Source organism: Passer domesticus, chromosome 12, assembly GCF_036417665.1.
Source record: "Passer domesticus isolate bPasDom1 chromosome 12, bPasDom1.hap1, whole genome shotgun sequence".
NCBI lineage: Eukaryota > Metazoa > Chordata > Aves > Passeriformes > Passeridae > Passer > Passer domesticus.
In genome coordinates this window covers 10,634,355-10,656,507 of record NC_087485.1, presented here as the reverse complement: position 1 = coordinate 10,656,507, position 22,153 = coordinate 10,634,355, and the positions used below count along the sequence as shown (strand labels likewise).

Sequence of the window (22,153 nt, the reverse complement as noted above, 5' to 3'; positions counted from 1 at the left end):
GATTTGAAAAATATTTGAAAGGCAAGTCAGCACTTAATAGCTTATATTTTTATTAGTATTAATAGGTCATAGTAGGCAACGTTTAGGTATTGACTGACATAAATGTCAGGTTTAATAATTGTCTTGTGAGTTCCATCAAAAGGCTGATCCCATATACTGTCCTGTCTCTCTGATAGCAGCATGGGGTCACTGGTAATAAAAGCTTTAGGCAGCCAGTGATTTGAAGTGTATTGATAGCCACCAATGAACCATTCCCTCTGTATTTATCAAAACTCATTTTTTTTTATTTAAAAGTACCCCTTCTGGAAAGCTATTACACAACACAAAAACATTCTGAGATTTAAAAAAAGAAAATAGAAAAGCAAATCAAGCAATTAAATTGCCAAAATGCAGAAAGAGTCTGAGAAAAGAGATCAAAGACTGAGAAGAAAGTTGTTGATTAAGGCTGTTGGAATATCTATAATGCTTATTCTGCTTGTGTGGATAGCAAAATGAGCAGACTTTTACCCAGTGATTTCTGCATTAATGTTCCTAAGAACTGAGAGAATGACTTTTCATTGTATGCAGCAGATTTGTCATTATTAAATTTTCAGAAAAAGTGTTGTCATAAGACTTTCCCCTCAGCTTCTGAGAGGATGACTCTATTTCATTTTTAAGTATTTGCATCTTGAGTCTAAGCAAGATGATCTGCTTTGGTTCCATTTTTTCTGTATGTTGTTCATCAAGCCTGTAAAGTTTTATCAGAGTCTTGTTGGTAAGACCTCTGGTTTAGGAGCTCTAAAGCTCTGGTTTAGGCCCAGGTAGCAGATTCGGAGAGTGGAGGAAATGTCCTGGGTGTAGCACTTCTGTAGTTAGTTCTGCCACCCTGCCCCATTTCCACAAATATCACAAATACTGTAATTTATCTTTGTTGAGACTAAAGCAAGATTTACTTGTGGGTAAGAGGGATTAAAAAGCACTCCAGAGGTCTACAGAAAGTGGCAGAGTGTTGGAAGCCAAGGATAAGTTGGTAGATAACAGGAATCTACATGGAACATTTAAAAAATTGTCAGAAATGTGATTTAAATTTCAACTCTTGTGTAAGCAAGCTAATCTAATAGTAAGGCATATTAACAGTCTGTATACTAAATTAAAAACTGATAACATTCAGAATTTTCTTCTGCAGCCTGTTATTTACTATTTAGTAAAATGGTGTTCGTTGCCATATGAAGACAGTACGTGGGAGCTGAAAGAAGATGTAGATCAAGCAAAAATAGAAGAATTTGAACAATTGCAAGCTTCCAGGCCTGACTCAAGGAGATTGGTAAAATTATATCTAATTTACTTGTCTGTCTTGGTAAATCTGACTTCGTTTTCCCAACTTTAAACTCCTGTGTTAAAACATAAAGCTTATTGACATTCTGTGTAAAGCGTCTGTGTGCCTTGTTACCTAGAATAATAAAACATTCAGGTAGGCATAGATAAATATTCTTATCTTAGTTGTTACTCTAAAAAAATTAATGCTTAGGAAAAAAATAGAAATGCTGTGACTTTGAGTTTCTAACTGAGCAGTGAGCCACAGGTTGAGACTGGCTATCCCAGAACTGAGCACCTTTAAAATGAGCAGAAACCAGGATGACGTGTTAACGCCCTTTTATAGGGAAGAGAGTTAAATTTTGTGCTTCAGCACTGAAGGGAATTGGCAAATGAGATCTGTCAAACAGGTTCTGTAATTTTTTCCTGCTTTTATTTTTCTTCTTGTTAAAGAGCTAGCTGAAAGGAAGAAAAATACGTGTAATTAGGAAATGTGTTTTATCTTGAAATTATCAATCTTCTGTCTCTAAGAGCAGGAGAAAGCAAAATAGTTCTATTTCAAGTCCTGTATGTCATTGTCAGAGTAGGACATGTGTCCTGCGTGGTGTAGTACAACACTTGTTCTAACTTCTTTTACATAACTAAATATGCACAGTGTTTTAATTTGGAGGCTTTGGAATTTATTTTAATGGTTTTTCCATCTACAGATAATGACAGTAGTCACGATTAACATCTTCATATTATATTGAGTTCATTTTTGTAGTATTTATTTAAAATCCTGACATTTTGGCATGTGGGAAGAAGAGCTGTTATACCTCTGTTACCATATTTGGCTGTGAGAGAAAAAGATGATTAAAGCGCAACTGTACAACTGACAGTCATCTCAGCATCAGCAACAAGTATTTTTGCTTCAGGCTCCAGCAGCTACAAAAAAATTATTTGCTGACTGCAGCCCTGCAAGCAGGAGCATGGCTGCTGCAGGAGTGGGGGAGTGGACAGATGGCAGCTGGTGGGACGAGGAGGAAGCCGCAGCTGCTGGGGAGGGACAGCTCCTGCTGCACCCAGACCTGGGCTCAGGTGATGCTGACGCTGGCAGGGCAGAGGGAGAGAATTCACATGGAAAATTCAGAGCTGCCACATAAGGCCACATGAGTCTGAGTGAATGCAAGCTTTTATAAATGCTGAGAAATGGGGAGGGAGAGGGGGGGAAGTACAGCTGGTGAGAAAAGCTCCTACTAAAATTACTTCACTTGAATGTGTGAGTTTGTTCACATTGGGATGCAGGAGCTGTCAGAAGAGTTTTCTGCTGGAATCCTACCTAGTATCAGTCAAAAACTGCATGGTTTCACCTGCTAAGCCAGAGGCCAGGCTGTTCTGGCTTCAAGCTTGGGAACTTGTGTGTTTGTTTGTGTATATACATAAATATTTTATAGACAGTCTCTCAGCTTTCCTTAGCTTGTGAGGGCCCTGAAGGTGATACACCTTGATATTCTGTTTTGTCATGGTCTCTGTATCATGACCCTGCCTATGCTGATGCTGTTTTGATCAGATCCCTTGGGGAAATCTATTCAGGACACTAAAGCTCTCACAAGTTCACTTTTTTGTACTACTGGCCCTGGCTTCATGCCTTGGCAGTGGGCCATAGTGATCAGCAGTGCAGGGCAAGTGCAGAAGGGAAAGGGCAAGATCACAATAACTGTAGATGCCCTGACTGCTTCAGCATCAGCTTCCAGAGCTGCCTTAGGCTTTAGGGGTGTTGTTAATCCCAATAATCAGCTGGCTCTCTTGTAGGTCAGCTGCCTTAGAGCTGCCAAAGCGAAACTTCTTGTAGTCTTGAAATTTCATACATAAATGAATTTGTGTGCCCTATTATTCCTGCCAAAGTATTTGTGTTCTGTTTTTTGGAAACTAGTTGCTTAATTTAATTATCATACAGACTTAATTTTAGAAACAGCAATTCATAGAGAAAAATAAATTCAAATTTCAGATTTTTGCAGACTATTAATTAGTAAGTGGCGTTAACAATTACACTTTAAGGTTGAATAATAACGTAAATGATACACTCCCAAAACAGCAGGTTAAATATTTTTGAAAAATAAAGCATGTATCAATCTGTACCTATATTAATCTTTCCTTTAAAGGACCGACCACCTCCAAACTCCTGGAAGAAGATAGAACAGTCCAGGGAATATAAGAATGGCAATCAGCTCAGGGAATATCAACTGGAAGGACTTAACTGGCTCCTATTCAACTGGTACAATAGGTATATGCATGGAATATTTTTTAATGTAGATTTTAAACTATATAGAGTGAATCACTTTTATTGAGGATGAATACTGTTTCAACTAAATTTATTGCAGCTTCTCTGCTTATAGCTAAAAGGATGTAACTGGAGCAAATTTCTCTACCTTTGGGTGTGCAAGGATGTTTTATCCACAAAAATGAACAAAAATACTAAAATAATGCAGCTAACATAACTGAGGATAAATTTTCAATGGCTATGAGGAAATTAAAGCAGAAACAATGAAAGCACAAGCTTTCACAATTTTTGAAACTAGTAGACACTTGCATCTTTCAAAATGATTGCTAGAAATAGTATAATGAAGTTACCTCTCTTCAAAAGTAAGGCTAGTAAATAATTGCATTATCTGTACTTAAAGCTAAAGTTAACTCCTGTGCATTAATACTATATGTTATGAACAGAAGTATAATCACTTGAAAAAGATCTTTTCCAGAATGATGTATTTTCTCTAAGTTCATTAAATGTATCTTCTGCTTGCTGTATTTCCAAAGTACCAGTTGCGTGTCCCTTATAGAGATGATGGCAGTGCAGTGGGTGTAGCATTTTACCATGCATGTTATTGGTCTGCAGAAGGAAATCTGATTTTAATTCTCATTCAAGCAGTGCAGAGCTGGGTGACATCTGCCAACAGAGTGAAGGGCTGCAGTGTATGGCTGAGGGCAAACATGGAGTGGTGCTTCATGCAGTAATTTAGTTATAGGCATCTGTCTAGTTCTGGAATCAAAAAGGGAAATTTGTTAATGATGTTCTAATGCACTCCTTTTATGTGAGTGTAGCTGGGATACTTCCTATGTGTGATTTCTAGGGAATCTTCATTAATTCCTAGCTGTTTTGTCAAGGTGAATGTGCATGAAGGAAACCTGCTTAATTTAAATTCCTTTAATTAGGGCAAAGGTAGTCCCTAAAGAAAACTTCTTGAATATTTTTGTAGAACTTCACGGAACATTCTGTTCTCAGGTTTTGACAGTGCTAAACCTGATGCAACGCTTTACACAAAGGTTTTGTGCACATTCTTTCACCTTAACCAGGGAATTCTTTCAAGGATCTTTTTGCAGTTCCTCAGTTTTGACTGTTGTTGTAGACTGGTGTATTTGAGCTTTGTTTCTGTAAATTGTTCATTTTACTAACAGCATTAGGGTCTGTACTTTATTTGGTGATAGTAACAAATAAAATTTTTTTGCTTTCAGGCGAAATTGCATTTTAGCAGATGAAATGGGCCTTGGCAAAACCATTCAGTCCATTACATTCCTGTATGAAATCCTCCTGACTGGTATTAGAGGCCCTTTCCTGATCATAGCTCCGCTTTCCACCATAACAAACTGGGAGAGGGAGTTCCGCACGTGGACTGACCTGAACGTCGTGGTGTACCACGGGAGTATGATCAGCAGGCAGATGATCCAGCAGTATGAGATGTACTTCAGGGACTCCCAGGTACTGTCACGTCACTTGTGTGCAATAGCTCACCCTAAACACGGCTCAGGTGGCAGCAGTGACAAGGATACTTGACATTATCTGTCTTTTTATCTTGGTGAAAGTCACTTCACGTTCCAGGATGTTACATTTGAGCATCTTCAGCAAATGCTTACTGGGTGAATTTAGTGGCAGTGTTAGCAGCAAGATGTGTGTGTTGTTTCACTGTGCTGAGTAATTTTGCAATTGAATGGCAGTGACGCTGGTACTCTTGTGAAGATTAAAGTGTACACAGATGGTTGCAGTTGGGTCCTGAATTTGAAGAGCAGGGAGAAAAAAAATAATACTGATTAAGCTCTGCTACCTCTATGAAGCAGTTGATTTCCTTTTACTGGTGTTAACTGTGTACACTCTGAACTTGCTTTTCTGAAATACACACCATTAAATGACATGAGAAAAACTTGAAACCTGACTATTTAAAGAGGATTTTAAAAAATATATTGTGCATAAATAATTTTTTATAGTTGTCATGGTATGTCTTCAATATTGATAAAGCTGAGAACTTTATTAAACAGTGCTAAATATCAAAATGATATCTTGTTTGCCTAATGAGTTATTCTATACTGCCTTGCTGAAGGCTTTACATGTTTTCCTTGTCAGACCAATGGAGTACACTGGATAAAAGTTTTCATTGCATTCTCAGGTGATACTGTGATTACTTACTGTATGACTGCTAACTGTGTTAACATTATATATTGTGATTGATTGACTGTAGAATTTTTCCTGTCACTCAGATTTCCTTAGCATTAAAAATGGGGTTTTATCTACATGCACCTTCTGAAACAGTTCTGTTAGATGGTAATATCTGTAATTTAAAAAGGGTTAAATTTTTTCTGTTACTTAGGTAATACTGGATTTGGGTCCATGAATAATTACTCATTAGTATTAGTTAGAGAGTTACAAAGATTATTAAGTGTGATGACAAAGCAATTTATAATGTAAAATCCAGTGTCTGGCTCCTGGCAAAATTTCAACAATGAAATGTGTACATTGAGCAGATGGGAGGGCATGTAACAAATTGTGTGTGTTGATGAATTTCTAGGGCCGTATTGTTCGAGGTACCTACAGGTTCCAGGCCATTATCACAACCTTTGAAATGATCCTTGGTGGCTGTCCAGAATTAAATGCAATTGAGTGGCGGTGTGTTATTATTGATGAAGCTCACAGACTGAAGAACAAAAACTGCAAACTTTTGGAAGGACTAAAATTAATGAACCTTGTGAGTAACTATAGTTCACTTTTTGGGGTTGATTTTAGTTTGGTATATTATGATAATAAATGAAAAATTTGCTTTACATGTCAAAAAAGACCTCTCAGGCAGTGTTTCTTGAGGGATAAAAATTTCTGATACTCTTCAAACATATGTGGTTTTGATAACTTATGCTGGTGTATTTGTGATTAAACAAAATGTGGCAAGTTCTCACTGTAAGCACAGTCTATTTCCGATGATACTGTTGTACAGTTTTTGTTTTGATTAGGATGAAAATATCATTTAAAATTTGCTTTAGTTTTTGTGCAATGTGTTAAAATTTAGAAAGTATTTTAAGCAAGTTATTTAACAACAAAAGCGTGCAAGTGGTAGAATTTTAAATAGACAGATTGTCTAGGCCTATAGTTAAAATTTTATTTTATACAGCTAAAGATTTTTAAAAGCAGATACTACCATGTATCAGATGCAGCACCATGACTAGTTTTGCAGTGTTTTATTGGTTCATCATTACTTTCCCATGTGTTCTCACAAATCCTCTGAGTTGCTTTCTGGTACTTGCTCAGAGTATATTTTTCACACTGTAGAGAGGGAGGATTATAAATCTGTGAATATTACAGGCAAAGTTGAAGTGTTCACTCATTCCTTCATTACAGATGTAGGAAGAGAAAATTTAAAGGAAAGCTACTAGAAAATACTTACTGATGTTTTTTTAATAATCTGCTTATTTGTATTCCCTGTATGCTTAGTGACACATAGAACTGGTGTTTTCAGGTTTTGATGCTCAGACTGAACACAAACAATTTTGCAAATGTCTGCAAATCAGGTTATGCAAGGTCTTTTTGTCCTTTTCTAGGAGCATAAAGTGCTGTTAACAGGTACCCCACTGCAGAACACAGTAGAAGAATTATTTAGCCTCCTTCATTTTCTGGAACCATTGCGTTTTCCTGCTGAATCTACATTCATGCAGGAGTTTGGAGACCTTAAAACAGAGGAACAGGTATGAATTCATCTGAGCTTTAGAGCTCAGGAGGGACTGCCTTTTCATTGAGCTACGGTGTTACCTTTTTTCATGTTCCAACAAACGGTTGTGCCTCCTTTAGGTTCAGAAACTACAAGCTATCCTGAAACCCATGATGCTCAGGAGATTAAAAGAAGATGTAGAAAAAAAGCTGGCTCCTAAGGAGGAAACCATAATAGAAGTAGAACTAACTAATATTCAGAAGAAATATTACCGAGCGATTTTGGAGAAAAATTTTGCCTTCTTATCCAAAGGAGCTGGGCAGGCGAATGTACCCAATCTGGTTAACACTATGATGGAACTCAGAAAGTGTTGTAATCACCCTTATCTCATCAAAGGTAAATACAGGATAAAGACTGGCTTTTTTTTAACTTACTTTTCACTTTTATTTAAAATATGTAAGAATTTTGTAATAATTTTTCAATGTTTTCTTCAGATTTTCCAAGGCTTGGATTAGGTGCAAACATTTTTTTTGATAGATACAAGACAAAGTTGAGAGACATTTGCATATTTGAGGCCTGAAGCTTGAACTTACTCTGTAGGATTTCACAGAACATTTAGAAGCAGTTATCTCATGGAAATGGTACAGCTCTTTAAAAACAGTATGAACAAGAACTTCTAGGTCTAAGTTTTAAAATGAATGGTTCTTTAAAGTGATATGATCTCTGTCAGTCTTCATTGCTATTCTCACTTATTAATAACTGGTGTTTTTCCTGACTTGCAAGAAGATACACTTTACACTCGGAAAGTTTTGGCTGTGGTTTCAGAAGTAGTATTCAAAATACTGGTTTTTTGCAAAGACTCATGGTGCATTTAAAATATCACAAAAGATGAAAATCTTTTTTTTAGCAATCTTTTTTTACAGTACTTGAGAATATGTGTTTCAGTTTTTGAAATTTGGAGGATGGGGCTTCACCTCATTCAAATGTTCTTTCAATGGTGTTCTGCTTTGAAAACTTAAGACTTGTTGTCAAAGCTGATAAAAATAGATGTTCTTGCTTAGACTTCAGATCCATCCAGAACTCTGTTCTGTCTCCATCAGTACCTACAGAGGGATATTGAGGATACAGCACTTGTTTTAGTAACTTAGATTTGAATGAATGAGGAGGTATTTGTGTAGATACATCCACAGATATGGAAATATATTCTTTGATAGGTGCTGAGGAGAAGATCCTTGGAGAGTTCAAAGAAACATACAGTCCAAGTGCTCCTGACTTCCACCTGCAAGCAATGATCCAGTCTGCTGGGAAATTGGTTCTTATTGATAAGCTTCTTCCAAAAATGAAAGCAGGAGGCCACAAGGTCCTTATCTTCTCTCAAATGGTGCGCTGCCTTGATATTTTGGAGGATTACCTTATACATAAAAGGTAAGCTTCATCTTCTCTATGCTGTGGTATATTGTTCTGCATGAATGGTAGAGCAGGATTAATGACAGCAGCCCACCAAAGCTGGGAGTTCTGTTTTCTTTGTTTGCTATTCAGTGTGTAACTTCGTGTTCTGTGGTGATTTGTTCATTACTAATTAAAAACTTCAGAGAAAAACTAAAGAGAGGTTGTCCAATTTGAATAAACAATGTGCCTTCAGTCTGTTGCTTTTTTCATTAAACATTCAGTTGTGTATATACTGTTTTTACATCTTCGGTCAGAAACCAGGCAAGTTCAAGCTTATCATTGCTTGCCCAAACCCCAGGAAGCCCTGAATGTGTTCTTCACTTACTTCGTGTTGAACTGGGACCAGATGGGGCCAAGATACAGCTCCTTACTTCCAAATGCATATAAACACAAAGTGGTAAACAACTGGGGGATGTGGTTTTTATTAATGTAAAAGTGAAAATATTCTTCCTATCTTTGCTAAGTTGACTGCTTTGAATTTTGCAGCAGAACTGAACTGCCAGCCATAAACCTGCTCCTTAGGCTGGCTTTTGCCATCACGTGTAATTGCACCCTCTGGTTATTACAGACTATTGACTCCATGGAAACTGAATGCTTTTTTGAGCATGTGACTAAATAAATGCATGAAACCTTAAACTTAGTTACAATTAGTAGTTGCTGTATCAACCTGAAAATCTACAGGAAGGCAGAGTTCTTGTTGGTTTTTTGTGTTGCAATGTACATATTGCTTTGAAGTTTGTAATTGCCAGGGAACTACATCATAGTAACACAGAGTTAACATGTTGAAAAACAAAAATTATTAATGTTAAGCCTTCCTGCAGTGGATACTGGAACACTGGATATTAGATTATTTTAATATCTATTTTAGTGATAGTTTTATATTAAAGGTGTCTGTTTGAACTGGAAATGCAACGGTTTCTGTTTTATTTTAAAAGATTAATTTTAACTTCATAGTGATACTTACAATTCTTCATGGAAAATGTTCCTTTTTTCTGCAATGATATTACCTTTAGGCCAGTGAATCATATCTACAGGTGGAATCTTTTGAAATCCATAGAAGCTGAAATTTGCTATGTGCTGCCATTTGATTAGAAATGTTAGAATGCACACATGATCAGACTTAGCACTTAACAGAATTCAGGCCTGTAGGAGATAGATGGCTGCCTGCCAGAATGCCTGTGGTCCTGTGGATTATCTGCTGTGCCATTTTATAGCTGATGAGAAGAAAAATGGTTGTGAGGCTTTTTGACTACTAGGTGCACATTCAGCTTCTTACTCAGTGTACAAGTACAGAAGTATTTGCTCCCTTTTTAAGCATTTTGCTTGATTTCAGAAGTTTCAAAGCAGTCTTTGTAATTGTCAAAGGTAACAAATGAGAGTTTTACTTCAGGCTTGAAAATTTGCTTGGTTTAGTCTAGGAGGCCTTGATAAAGACTGTTAAAGGTGCTGTCTTGTCATTTTTGTTCCATTTCGCTTAATCTTTACAGAATCAGTATGCAGTTTTTCCGGTGACAGCTCACCAAGTTCTGGTTTCTGCTGGTTCCTTGGTTACCCTTAATGTGTTCAGGCAATCTGGTATATAATACAAGAGTCCACTGTTCTGCTTATGTGACCCTAGGCAGGGATCCAAGGATAATACGTGAAAAACTTGAGTGTCCACATAGGGACTTCAGGTTAGGGTGTGTTTTAATGCAACTGAGTAGTGCAGGTATAATCAGGTAGTTGCTTAGTGGACAAAATGCAGAAGAACTTGTCTTAAAATGCTCAGTGTTTGGACTTGCTGATGTGCCTTGGTGCTACAGCTCTGCAAGTTCTGACATGATTCGTGGTTATGTTACCCGCTGCTGTTCAGAGTTAGTCTTTATCACTTTAATTTACTATACAGAATAAATGTAAGCAGTAGAGCTGCTCAAAGGCTCTCTGAATTGCAGACCCACTTGTGAAGCCGTGCGTGCTGTGTGTGTGCTGTTTGCAGGTACCTGTACGAGCGCATCGACGGGCGCGTGCGGGGGAACCTGCGGCAGGCTGCCATCGACCGCTTCAGCAAACCCGACTCGGATCGCTTCGTCTTCCTCCTCTGCACCCGGGCTGGGGGCCTGGGCATCAACCTGACTGCAGCAGATACCTGCATCATTTTTGATTCTGACTGGAATCCCCAAAATGACCTGCAGGTAAATTTTTTTGAGCATGGTAGAGATCCCTAATTAAACCCAATGGATAAAAATTTCATCGCTTTGAATATTGTCTCTGTTTGAACACACGTAATTTTGAAAGATTCATGTTTTAGGGCATGTGTTTAAAGTTTTTTGATGCCTTCAGAAGAGATTTCGTTTGGTTGGGAACTTTCAAATCAGTTACTTCTGAAATGTATAGCACAGGTGAAGTCAGTGATTTGGTAACACCCTTAAGAATTGATGACACTGTGAACCTGGGGGCTATATTTTGCATGTACTGACTAACACAGTTTATGGAAATAGAGGTGTTCAGTTGAATTATAGTATACAGAATAGAATTAATATGCAATACAAAAAAGTGAATTACTTGAATCTAGGAATTGGATGCTGAAATTAAAATAATTCTCAAGTTGCAACTCCTTTACTGTTTGTTTCAGATCAGCTCACTTAGGAGCTAGCAGGTCTTTTTATCTGGTGTTACTGCAAGGGAAGTACCAGTCAGGAACATTCAGCACAGGCCATTCAGCTGCATTTTTCTTGCTACACTGTTTTAAGAAAACTGTTTACTTTGTGGAAAATGTCTGATAGCTTCTGTTTGCTTAAATGTGTGTTGACTTGTTTTGAGTTCATGCTCCTGTTTTTGGTTTGGGCTACAGCAGAAACAGGTTTTTAAAAGATCACTATGTTATTATTAAGTGAGTCTAAATTGTAATTGCTGTCTTCTCTTCCTTCCAAAGGCTCAAGCCCGATGCCACAGGATTGGTCAGAACAAAGCAGTGAAGGTCTACAGACTGATCACACGTAATTCCTATGAGAGAGAGATGTTTGACAGAGCAAGTCTGAAACTGGGACTGGATAAGGCTGTCTTGCAGAGTATGAGTGGAAGAGAAAACAGTGTTGGTGGTGTATGTAGATTTATTTCCTGAAATAACCTTCCTTTTGCTTTTGTAATCATGTGGGAATTACTTTAAATTACAGAAGCTGCCACTTTTCCCTTTTTCTGTCATTTGCATCTCCATTCTGTTTTCTGATGTGAACTAGCTATATAGCTGATAGAATTTTAAATCTAGTTAGTTACTGTGATAAATCTTTCACTATTTCTTGCCTCATAAAGTTCAAGGTAGATAATGTCAAAGTGTTAAAACAAGGAGAAAAATTTCTTTCTTTCCTTGTATTTTTTCATTCTAAGATAATGTGTTACTTTAATATAAGTATGAACAGGTAACTTTTTTAAAAATGCACATCATGGTGTTGAGAATAATCAAAAAAAGGCATACTTTTAAAAATGGGTACTGTAAGCACCTAATTTATTATTTCAGCTATCAGCTAGACTTTTCTCATAGCTTTTAATACTCCAGATTTAGGCTTATGTATCATAAGCACGAGTTGTGGAAAGATGGGAAAGAGGAGAGAAAACATTTCAGGGATTTTTTTTCTTGGCTGTCTAAATCTGATTTCATTTGCTCAGATCCAACAACTCTCCAAAAAAGAAATAGAAGACTTGCTTCGAAGAGGTGCCTATGGTGCCATTATGGATGAGGAGGATGAAGGCTCCAAGTTCTGTGAGGAAGACATTGACCAGATTCTGCAGCGTCGGACTAAAACCATCACGATCGAGTCCGAGGGAAGAGGCTCCACGTTCGCCAAGGTGCAGAGCAGCAGGGTGTTCTGTGACAGTACAGAGCTGTGAATGTGGATCTTGTAGAGCTTAGGCCTTACTTTTAACTTCTGTTTCCTTGTGTTTAATGGGGGTATTTGTGAGGTGCATATTTTGGGTTCTTGCATCTGTACATTTCTGTTAACGTGCACATAAAAAGTCAGATTGCCACAGACAGATTCTGTAAACGCCAGGTGCAAGGAGTGTGCTTGAGCAAGGATGAGTAATGGATCTGTGCTGCTTTGGGAAAGGCTGGGGGTTGTGGGAGATATGATGAGCTGCATTAACCAAGAATATTAAAACAAATTTGCTTGTAGATCTAGTTGTATTTAGATACATTAAGGGAAAGGGAAAATATATATGACAATAATTAACAAGGTTAAAAATTAATATGGTTAAAAAATGCATTTTAAAAATGCATAACCAAAGGATATATTTTGAATCTTGAGCTTTTTTGGTAAGAATTGGAGAAGCAAAATACGAAGTGTCCTAAAATAGCAGTGAGTGGAGATACATATATGTACATAGGAAGGGGGCTGAGAGTGTAAAATATCAAGCAGTAAAACTGAGCTTGGGGTGTGGGCACTTCATAATTGCAGTTGTGACAATTCCAAAATAATTAAAAAGGCAAAGAAAAAAGAAGACTTTAAATATCGTAAATGAATATTTATATTCTTAAATGGCAATATTTAAAAATATTATTTATTTATATGTTTGTTTAGGTTTTCTTGTATCTTGCTGATTATGGCTTAAACAAGAACTAGATTTCTAAAGATCATCATCACTGTCTTTTTATCAGAAGAGTTAGAAATTTTTTTGTATATTTACTTTTTTCCCAAATGCAGTGTATCAGGGTTTTTTAAATGCCTTCTGAAATTAAGCCTATTCCATGCACTCAGGCTTTGATTGTTGGCAGCTTAAACACCCCTTTGAAATTTCCCTCAAGCGAGTACTTCTGCATGAGATGAAATCCCCAAATGCTGATAAGCCTCTTCAAAAGATTCTTTTTTCTTCCATTCAAGTAATTTAGATTCAGACTTAGAAGCAGAAGAATCTTGCTGCTTAATGTTCTGCTCTCCTGATGGTGCATAAAAGTTCATTAGATTTTTCTGATATATTATGGTTCTGATTTTTAAAAATTAAGGGGGAGGAGAGCTTTTGAGTTGCTTTGCAGTGTAAGTAACTTCTAAAGTCTTAACAGCTGCTTGGGAGATTTTTGATGAAATAAGGTCAGGCAATCGTACAGCAGTGACGCAAACTACAAACTTTTGATGTATGACGTTGGTAAGCTTTAGTTTTGTTTATTACAGGCTAGTTTTGTTGCATCTGGAAACAGGACTGATATTTCACTAGATGATCCCAACTTCTGGCAGAAATGGGCCAAAAAAGCAGAAATTGATATTGATGCTATCAGTGGTAGAGTAAGTACTTTTTTAATGTTGTTTTTTAATTCAAGCATGTGCTTGCTGTTAAATTCTGAGATTGCAGGTATGGGATTTCTGGTGCTTTTTCATTAATATTTCATCAAATCAGACATTTTGTGCTGGCTTATTTGTGCATGAGCAGTCGGCCTCCTGAGAGCTGTAGTTTCTAATTTCCCTCCTGTCCAGTGAAAAGTTTGGACGTTTCTGACTTTTGTCAAAGACCTGAAAATTATTGAAATGGTGGAATTATTCTGATTGCCCCATTTCTCTTGTCTGTAAATCTTGGACTTGACTCTGCAAAATAAGTGACTAAAACCTGTATAAATTTTATAATACTGAAATCTGTGTCCTATACTTGAAGACATTCCCCATGCATTTGATTCAAAAAGGTTTCAGTGCCCTCTCTCTCAGAAAGACTGCAGAGTAGTCTGTGTGAGCATTCAGCTCAGATGAGGTAGTCTGTGTTGTTTGTAACTAATGTGCTGGCATTAGCATATGAAACTCATTTTTTCTTGCCTTAAATACCACAAATGTTTTACTTGCTCCATGGGTGCTCAGTGTCCTCATGAATAGCTGTGAATGGCAAGAGGTAGGAATTGTTTCTGAACTGGAGCTGTGTGCTTGACAAAAACAAGGTTTGTTTGCAATTTTGCAGAACAGCCTTGTCATTGATACCCCAAGAATCAGGAAGCAAACACGGCCCTTCAGTGCTACCAAGGATGAGCTGGCAGAGCTGTCTGAGGTGGAGAGTGAGGGTGAGGAGAAGCCCAAGCTCCGCCGGCCGTGCGACCGCTCCAATGGCTACGGAAGGACTGAGTGCTTCCGAGTGGAGAAGAACTTGCTGGTCTATGGGTATTGTGGACATCCTTCTTCATTCTCTGAAGGGTTTTAAAAATATGGGTTTTTCCATGTAGTAAATAGTATTTGTGGAATAACTGAACTCTAGATTGGCAGTGACCTGGAGTGTGTGCAGGGAATGTTTTTAGAACAGGAATTTATCTTGCATCCTGTAATAAATGTTCCTGACAATTTGCAATTAAAAAAACATTAAGAAAGAAGGGTGAAAATTTTTCTTCAAATGAGATTACAGCATTTAACGTGGGCACTACAGGAGTCTCTCTAAAAATTATTACAGTAAGGGCTGCAGGCAGCTCAAGACTCCTTAAAAATGTCTGAAATAATGCCTTGGTAGGTAACTTGATTTTCATAATTGTAGAACATCTTGCACTTCTGTGAGGCACAAATAGGAACTGAGAATCTAACCAGTTATTTTAAGCATGCTGAAATCAGATAACATGATTTGGAAATCAAATCTTAGTTGTTCTCTCACCCATCTTAAAAGAAAAATAACAGCATTCCTGTCAGAATGAGTTCCCATCAGTTTTGTGTCTTTGAAGTTCAAAACAATCATCCATATTTTTTGTTAAGAGGCACTTCTTGTTTAAAACTGTTTTAATCATGTGGAGTTATGTTGGTAGTGTTACTTTATTATTTCTACTCAGTAACTTAAGCTGAAAGAAAAAGGTTAAAAGCTAAGTATTTTAGAGAAGAATTCTCTTTTGTAAGAGAAGTCTGTAGTGTTTCACTTCCAGGTGCTGATTTGTGTTTCACTTTGGACTAGGTGGGGCCGATGGAGAGAAATTCTGTCCCATGGCCGCTTCAAGAGGCAGCTGAATGAGCAGGATGTGGAAATCATTTGCAGGGCCCTGTTAGCCTATTGCCTTGTTCACTACAGAGGGGATGAGAAAATAAAGAGTTTTATATGGGATCTCATCACCCCAACAGAGGATGGGCAAACACGAGAGTTACAGAACCACCTCGGTAAGGACTTAATGTGTTTCTGCACTTAAACAGCTTCATCTGTGTGTGCCTGTGGTACTGGGATAAAAAGAGCAAAAAACCCTCCCTGAACACATCCTACTTGAAATAAATGGGATTTATTTCAAGCACACAATTCAGCTGATGGGCAAAGAAGTGTCACTGCTGCTTTGCCTTGGATTTGATGGCTTACCCAAATGGTGTTTGGTGAGGGCTTTCATTTCATTCAGAAGAACCTGTTCTGTTTCATGGTAGGTGACAGACAGCACACTCCTCTTCTCCCCCTCTCCTGTTGGTCCTTTCTGGTGATGTGTACTCCAGAGATGCTCTGAGACACAAAAAGACTCACATACAGAGGCTGATCTTAGTGTTGATCCTGCACTGCAGATTCAATGCCTCTATAGGATATGGGAACTAGAAATATTGTGGGCATCTATATCTATACCTGTAATATTTTACATTATATAGGCTTATCAGCCCCTGTGCCTAGAGGAAGAAAAGGAAAAAAAGTGAAGACCCAGGCTAGCACTTTTGATATACACAAAGCTGAATGGCTTCGAAAATACAATCCAGAGCATCTGTTGCAAGATGAAGGATACAAAAAGCACATAAAACACCATTGCAACAAGTAAGCAGTAGCTGAAATGAATGTCTTTTGATGTTTGTTTTTTCTTCTAGTTTCTCATTGTCTTAGACTTTAAAATGGTTGTGGCAGTAGGAAGAAAGAAGTTTTAATGGTGTTAGTTTGATTAGAATAAATAGGTCATGGTGTGTTTGGACATGAACAGATGATTTCACATGTAAAATAATTCTGTTACAGTTTTTGAAGAAACTGTTTTTGTCTGTGGAGGGATCTCTTGCTAACATGTTTGGGGTGCCTTGCAGCAGCCAAGGGACTAAAGAGTGGGCGTGCTTATCAAAGAGACTGAAAGCACTGAAGTTGTTGCCCCTCAATCTTACTTGCCGTTTCCCTGGCATGTTGTCTAGGATTCAGAGAATTTGAGCTACCAGTTTGTGAAAGCTTAGTCATTCATGGCAGTGAATGAACTTGGTTTTGATAAACGATTTTTCTGTAGCAAAACTTGTCATATTCTGCTTGGGCAATTCATACAGCTGTAGTCAAGAATTGAGGTAAAGCATGGAGAAGTCATTGGGGTCATGCACCAAACTGAGTGAGAAGGAATGGAAAGGTTAAGGGGAGGATGTTCATTGTCAGCCCACTCGATCCTCTCTAAGGACATGTTCTAAGCAGGAAAAGGGAAAATAGCACTTTGTTCTTATCAGTATTTTATGAAGCAAGTGAAGAATGCTCTGCTGATCCTGCTCTTTGGGATTTGAAAGAAATTTTGCCATGAAACAATTTGTAAATGTGATTACAATAAAAAGTCTTAGGTCACCTGAGCTGGATGTTAACCCCCCCCACCTTAAAACTGAAGGAAGCATGTTTAAGGAAAATTACTTGAAATGTCTGTGATAAAACAAAACCCTCCACAATTACTGGAAGATTTTGATTTCTAATATTTGTATTTCTCTTTTTTCTTTACTTAGAGTCTTACTTCGAGTAAGAATGCTATATTACTTAAAGCAAGAAGTCATTGGTAATGAATTCCAAAAGGTCTTTGATGGAACTGATGCCAGGTGAGCTATAGAGAATATTTTTACTTGTTTATTTCAAATGTCAGATGAAAATTCAAGAATCTGCCTAGACCTAAATGAGAAATGTTAAAACTAAATGTGTTTATCCTTAGGCTGTGAGAAACATGTTTTTGTTTTCTCTTTGTTTACTAAACACTTCATCAACTTGACATGAGGAAGTCCTGATTCCTCTTCATGAGTCTAGCTATATAAAGTAAAATAATATGAGTCAAATAGACTGAAAAAGTGAGTGAAAGATAGAATTATGTACTTGACATGATAATTGGCAGGTTTTCCCCTGCTTTTGATTATGTGCTGTGTATTCCATTAATGCCTTCAATTTTTTTAACATTTTTTTTGGAAAGGCAAGTATTGCTGTTTGGAAATTCTTGAACTCACTGCTCCAGGAGCTTGTGGCAGATAGAAAGTTGTAATTTGGTTCAGAAATATTAGTGAGAAACAGTCCCTCTCATACTGTTTAAACACTAACACAGATAATCCTTGCCTTGCAATGGTGTGCTAGCACAGGCTGCTGGGAGTTAGTGAAGTTCACTGGGAGAGGAAGAATGGTGTATACTGGTTTTGCTTTTGTATTCTTTCCCCATTACTGGTCTCAAATACAAAATACCAAGTTGTCTGGGTGTTTTGTATTGCTGGTTTTACTGTATTTGTGTGCTTGAAGAGAGAAGTTTAAAGTCCCACATGAAGTAGAAATATACTAAGAAAATTAAAAAATTTATTTCTTCCTCTAAATTGTATTGATGTTGATGTGCTCTTGCTGATTCTCTTTAGTGAAATTGATGTTTGGGTTCCTGAGCCAGACCACTCTGAAGTTCCTGCTGAGTGGTGGGATGCAGATGCAGATAAATCTCTTCTAATTGGAGTTTTTAAACATGGTGAGTAATGAGGTTGACTGTGTATGTACTTCCCCACACCCTGAAGTAAAAACACCTTACACTCAATTTTTTTTTTTACTATGGAAGTTGATTTTTTGCCACTTTTTTTCCATTATAGGTTATGAAAAATACAACACTATCAGAGCAGACCCAGCTCTTTGCTTCTTGGAAAGGGTTGGAAAACCTGATGAGAAAGCAGTTGCTGCTGAACAGAGAGCAAATGATTATATGGATGGGTATGGAAGGGAATGTTCTGGGGCCTTAAAACAAATTAATTTGAATTTATGTGCTGTACCTTATTCTCCTCCTAACAGGTTTTACATGAGTTTGGTGTCATTGTTGTATGGGATACTACTTTGATTTTACTCCCATAGGGTGGAAAAGAAGACTGGTATAACAACTACTGAAGTTTGGGATTTCACAGTTAGGGGAAAAAATGCAGCAACTTGTTATTAACAAGCATTTTACCTTGTGTTGATATGTTAAAAATGCTGCTTAGACACTGAAGTGCAAAAGCATTCGGAGGTGGAGTGCTACAGACCTGTTCAACTTGATTTCAGGTCAGCTTTTGATGTCTTAGTCTTGTAGCTGACCAGTGACCCCAGTAGATCAATGTGAGAATTACTGGTAACTGCTGAAAGAGAGAACTGCTTTTGTTCATTGCCTCATCACTGAGGTTTTTAGTGGTGGTCACAAAGAATACCTTTGGATGATGCAGTGACTTGGATGAGCAGGCTGCCATGAAAGCTGCCATGAAATACTTTCTTCATTTCAAACAGAAAATTAAAATACAGCATCTTACTACATTTAAATCAGTTTTACTTAATTGAAAACATTTTTACACTTCTCAGTTAGTTGTGTAAAATATTACTAAAATGGCTTCTTTTGTGTTGAAATTTTAACAGGGATGTGGAAGATCCAGAGTATAAACCAGCACCAGCACTGTTTAAAGATGACATAGAGGTATAGTAGGCACCAATAGCTCTTTTTAACACTCATTCACTTAGACACTTCAACACACATTCACTTGTGATGTAATACTTCCACTTTTTTGTTGAGCAAATGATTACTTCTTTTTTCTGTATTTCTCTAAACTGATAAAGCTTACTCCATAAGTTTCTGAAGTTGTCTGGGTGGGTGGGAATGGTAGGGAATTGTTGCATGGTTCTGTTGTATGCCCTGTTAGCCATTTATCCAAACTATTTGTTACTTTTGTTCTTTGTCATGTTCAGAAATTGTTGTAAGATGTATGTTTAACCTAAATCTCTGGAGAGAGATATATTTTGAATTGTGTTTCACTTTTGTTTTCTTACAGGATGATGTTTCATCCCCAGGTGATCTTGTAATAGCAGATGGAGGTAAGTCCATAAAACTTCCAATCTGAGCCAGTTGCTGTTGTGTTTTGAATTATTTTAATTCTTGTAATTCTTAACTCAAACATAATTACCTAGTATAGAACCATAGAAACCAGCAATAATCAACATCTTTACTTTTCCCATGACTTGGTTTTCATACAGATGGACAAATGATGGAAGGGGACAAAATCTATTGGCCCACTCAGTCTGCCTTAACCACGCGTCTGCGCCGCCTGATCACCGCTTACCAACGGACGAGTAAAAACAGGCAGGCCCAGCAGATCCAGCCAACATTCCCAGTACAAACCAGTATGATGCAGCTGCCATACGAAGAAGCTGCACTAAATCCAAAAATGGCTGCTAAGATTGAAAGACAGCAGAGGTATGTGTAGCATGCAAATGTACTTTCTCAATCTGCCCTAATGTAAAAAATGGTAAAGACATAACATGTGAAACAATGAAGAAATTGACAGAATTTCACATCTTTTTCTTGCTGGTCAAGATGGACAAGAAGAGAAGAAGCTGACTTTTACAGAGTCGTGTCCACATTTGGAGTGGTGTTTGACCCTGAAAGGGGACGGTTTGACTGGACCAAGTTTCGAGCGATGGCTCGGCTGCACAAGAAAACTGATGAGAGCCTGGAAAAATACCTGTATGCATTTATGTCAATGTGCAGGAGGGTCTGTCGCCTCCCCTCTAAAGAAGGTGGGTGTGTATGCTTTTACTTTTTAAATTTGTGTTGTCAGTGCTTACCTTGAAAAGGTTTTTCTTTCATGTGTTGGAAGATAAAAATGAGGGAGGAAGAATTAAGGAAACCTGTTGAGAGTAAAATTGGAAGCTTGTAATCGGGAGACATACCTTAACTCATTAGTCATCTGCTTAAAGTACTGATACGTTGGTTTTGGCAGATTCTCATTTGTTTTGTTTTGATACAGAGCTCGTGGACCCAAACCTTTTTATCCAGCCCATCACAGAGGAGCGCGCTTCCCGGACGTTGTACCGCATCGAGCTCCTGCGCAAAGTGCGGGAACAGGCTCTCAGGCACCCCCAGCTGTTTGAGAGGCTAAAGCTGTGCCAGCCAAACCCAGACCTGCCTGTCTGGTGGGAGTGTGGGACTCACGACAGGGATCTGCTTATTGGAGCTGCTAAACACGGAGTCAGCAGGACGGATTATCATATTCTTCGTGATCCTGAGCTCTCATTTATGTCTGCCCAGAGGAACTATAATCAAAACAAAGTGGCTCTCTCAAGGACTTCTACTCCACTTTTGCACCAGTACCAGATGGCATTATCTGCTTCTCCTCTTACACCTCAGTCAAGACTGTCAGATGCTAAAGTGAATGCTTTTGAGGACACAAAAGCTAAAAATGAAAATCTGAAAGAGGACCCTCAGTCTTCTGAAGAGGAGTCTATGTCTACAGAGGAGACACAGACAATACTGAAATCTGAACCTTTGAGTCCCAAAAATGGCACCCCGACACAAATTACAGACCACAGACCTAGCGTGAAGGCTGAGACAGACAGGCGCATGGTGGCAGCAAGGACAGAGCCTCTAACTCCAAACCCAGCTTCCAAAAAACAGAGAGTCAGCAAAAGGGGGTCTGACTCTAGCTCTGACTCAGACTCTGACTCAGATAGATCATCCTGTTCTTCCAGGTCATCATCTTCATCCTCTTCGTCTTCTTCATCTTGTTCCCACTCTCGATCTGGCTCTAGCTCTTCATCATCCTCATCTTGTTCTTCAGCATCTTCATCGTCCTCCTCGTCGTCCTCATCATCATCGTCGTCATCATCATCATCGTCTGAAGAGAGTGATAGTGATGAAGAGGAGGCACAAAAACGTGGTATGTGTGTAGTCTTACTTCTGCAGTATAATTCTTTACTGAACTAGTTTATTCTTAATGGAAAAATGTCCTTAAAAGGCTATTAAATCCCACAGAAGTAAACTTCATTAAACATAACATTAAAGTAAATAAACATATTTGCTTGATTCTTCCAAGTGAGTCGGAAGAATTTCAGAAATACTGCTTTTTGTTTGCTTCATATCAATGCCTTGGTGAGGTACTCAGGATGTGTTGTGATCCCTGAGCAAGGTTGCTGTGCATGTGGTCCATGTGTGGGAGAGTGGAATGGACAGTGTTTTCTGGAAATAGACTCTGTGTGTGTATTCCCTACTATGGGTTATTCTTCTTTCTGAACAGATCCTTTAGGTTTCCCTGTTTGTTTTTTCCACTCTTGCTCACCTGTCTGTGTAGCTTCCTCGTATGTTCTTTTCATAAAACCTGCAAGCTTCCTTCTGTCCAAACTCGAGTCATGTCAGCTGCTTCCTGTTGTGAACTTTGCAGTGCCCAAATAATGTTTTTGCACTGAAAATTTTCAAATACTTAAAAACTTTTCCAAAAATTCGTTAAAAAAAAAAAAACTGCTTAGCCAGGACTGAGGTGTCTGCAGCACATAAGACCATGTAACACAGACACAGTGAAAGCTTCAAACTGGAAACAAAAGCCTCT

General features: G+C 38.0%; 1 protein-coding gene across 6 annotated transcripts in view; it reads left to right on the top strand.

Moving 5' to 3' along the window:
- CHD9 (chromodomain helicase DNA binding protein 9) overlaps positions 1 to 22,153 on the top strand; it is a 71,592-nt gene that overhangs the window by 36,080 nt on the left and 13,359 nt on the right. For all 6 annotated transcript variants that reach the window (XR_010346959.1, XM_064387255.1, XM_064387256.1 and 3 more), the window contains exons 9-30: positions 1,166 to 1,303; positions 3,435 to 3,556; positions 4,783 to 5,026; positions 6,108 to 6,284; positions 7,129 to 7,272; positions 7,376 to 7,631; positions 8,450 to 8,660; positions 10,660 to 10,855; positions 11,596 to 11,763; positions 12,327 to 12,506; positions 13,826 to 13,936; positions 14,595 to 14,791; positions 15,561 to 15,760; positions 16,226 to 16,385; positions 17,306 to 17,395; positions 18,185 to 18,288; positions 18,407 to 18,524; positions 19,194 to 19,251; positions 19,604 to 19,646; positions 19,806 to 20,025; positions 20,146 to 20,348; positions 20,579 to 21,487. Coding sequence is in view for 5 of the 6 variants with exons in the window: in XM_064387255.1 (XP_064243325.1) it covers positions 1,166 to 1,303; positions 3,435 to 3,556; positions 4,783 to 5,026; positions 6,108 to 6,284; positions 7,129 to 7,272; positions 7,376 to 7,631; positions 8,450 to 8,660; positions 10,660 to 10,855; positions 11,596 to 11,763; positions 12,327 to 12,506; positions 13,826 to 13,936; positions 14,595 to 14,791; positions 15,561 to 15,760; positions 16,226 to 16,385; positions 17,306 to 17,395; positions 18,185 to 18,288; positions 18,407 to 18,524; positions 19,194 to 19,251; positions 19,604 to 19,646; positions 19,806 to 20,025; positions 20,146 to 20,348; positions 20,579 to 21,487 (4,249 nt within the window). In the remaining variant the exon portion in view is untranslated. The remainder of the gene's footprint in view (positions 1 to 1,165; positions 1,304 to 3,434; positions 3,557 to 4,782; positions 5,027 to 6,107; positions 6,285 to 7,128; positions 7,273 to 7,375; positions 7,632 to 8,449; positions 8,661 to 10,659; positions 10,856 to 11,595; positions 11,764 to 12,326; positions 12,507 to 13,825; positions 13,937 to 14,594; positions 14,792 to 15,560; positions 15,761 to 16,225; positions 16,386 to 17,305; positions 17,396 to 18,184; positions 18,289 to 18,406; positions 18,525 to 19,193; positions 19,252 to 19,603; positions 19,647 to 19,805; positions 20,026 to 20,145; positions 20,349 to 20,578; positions 21,488 to 22,153) is intronic.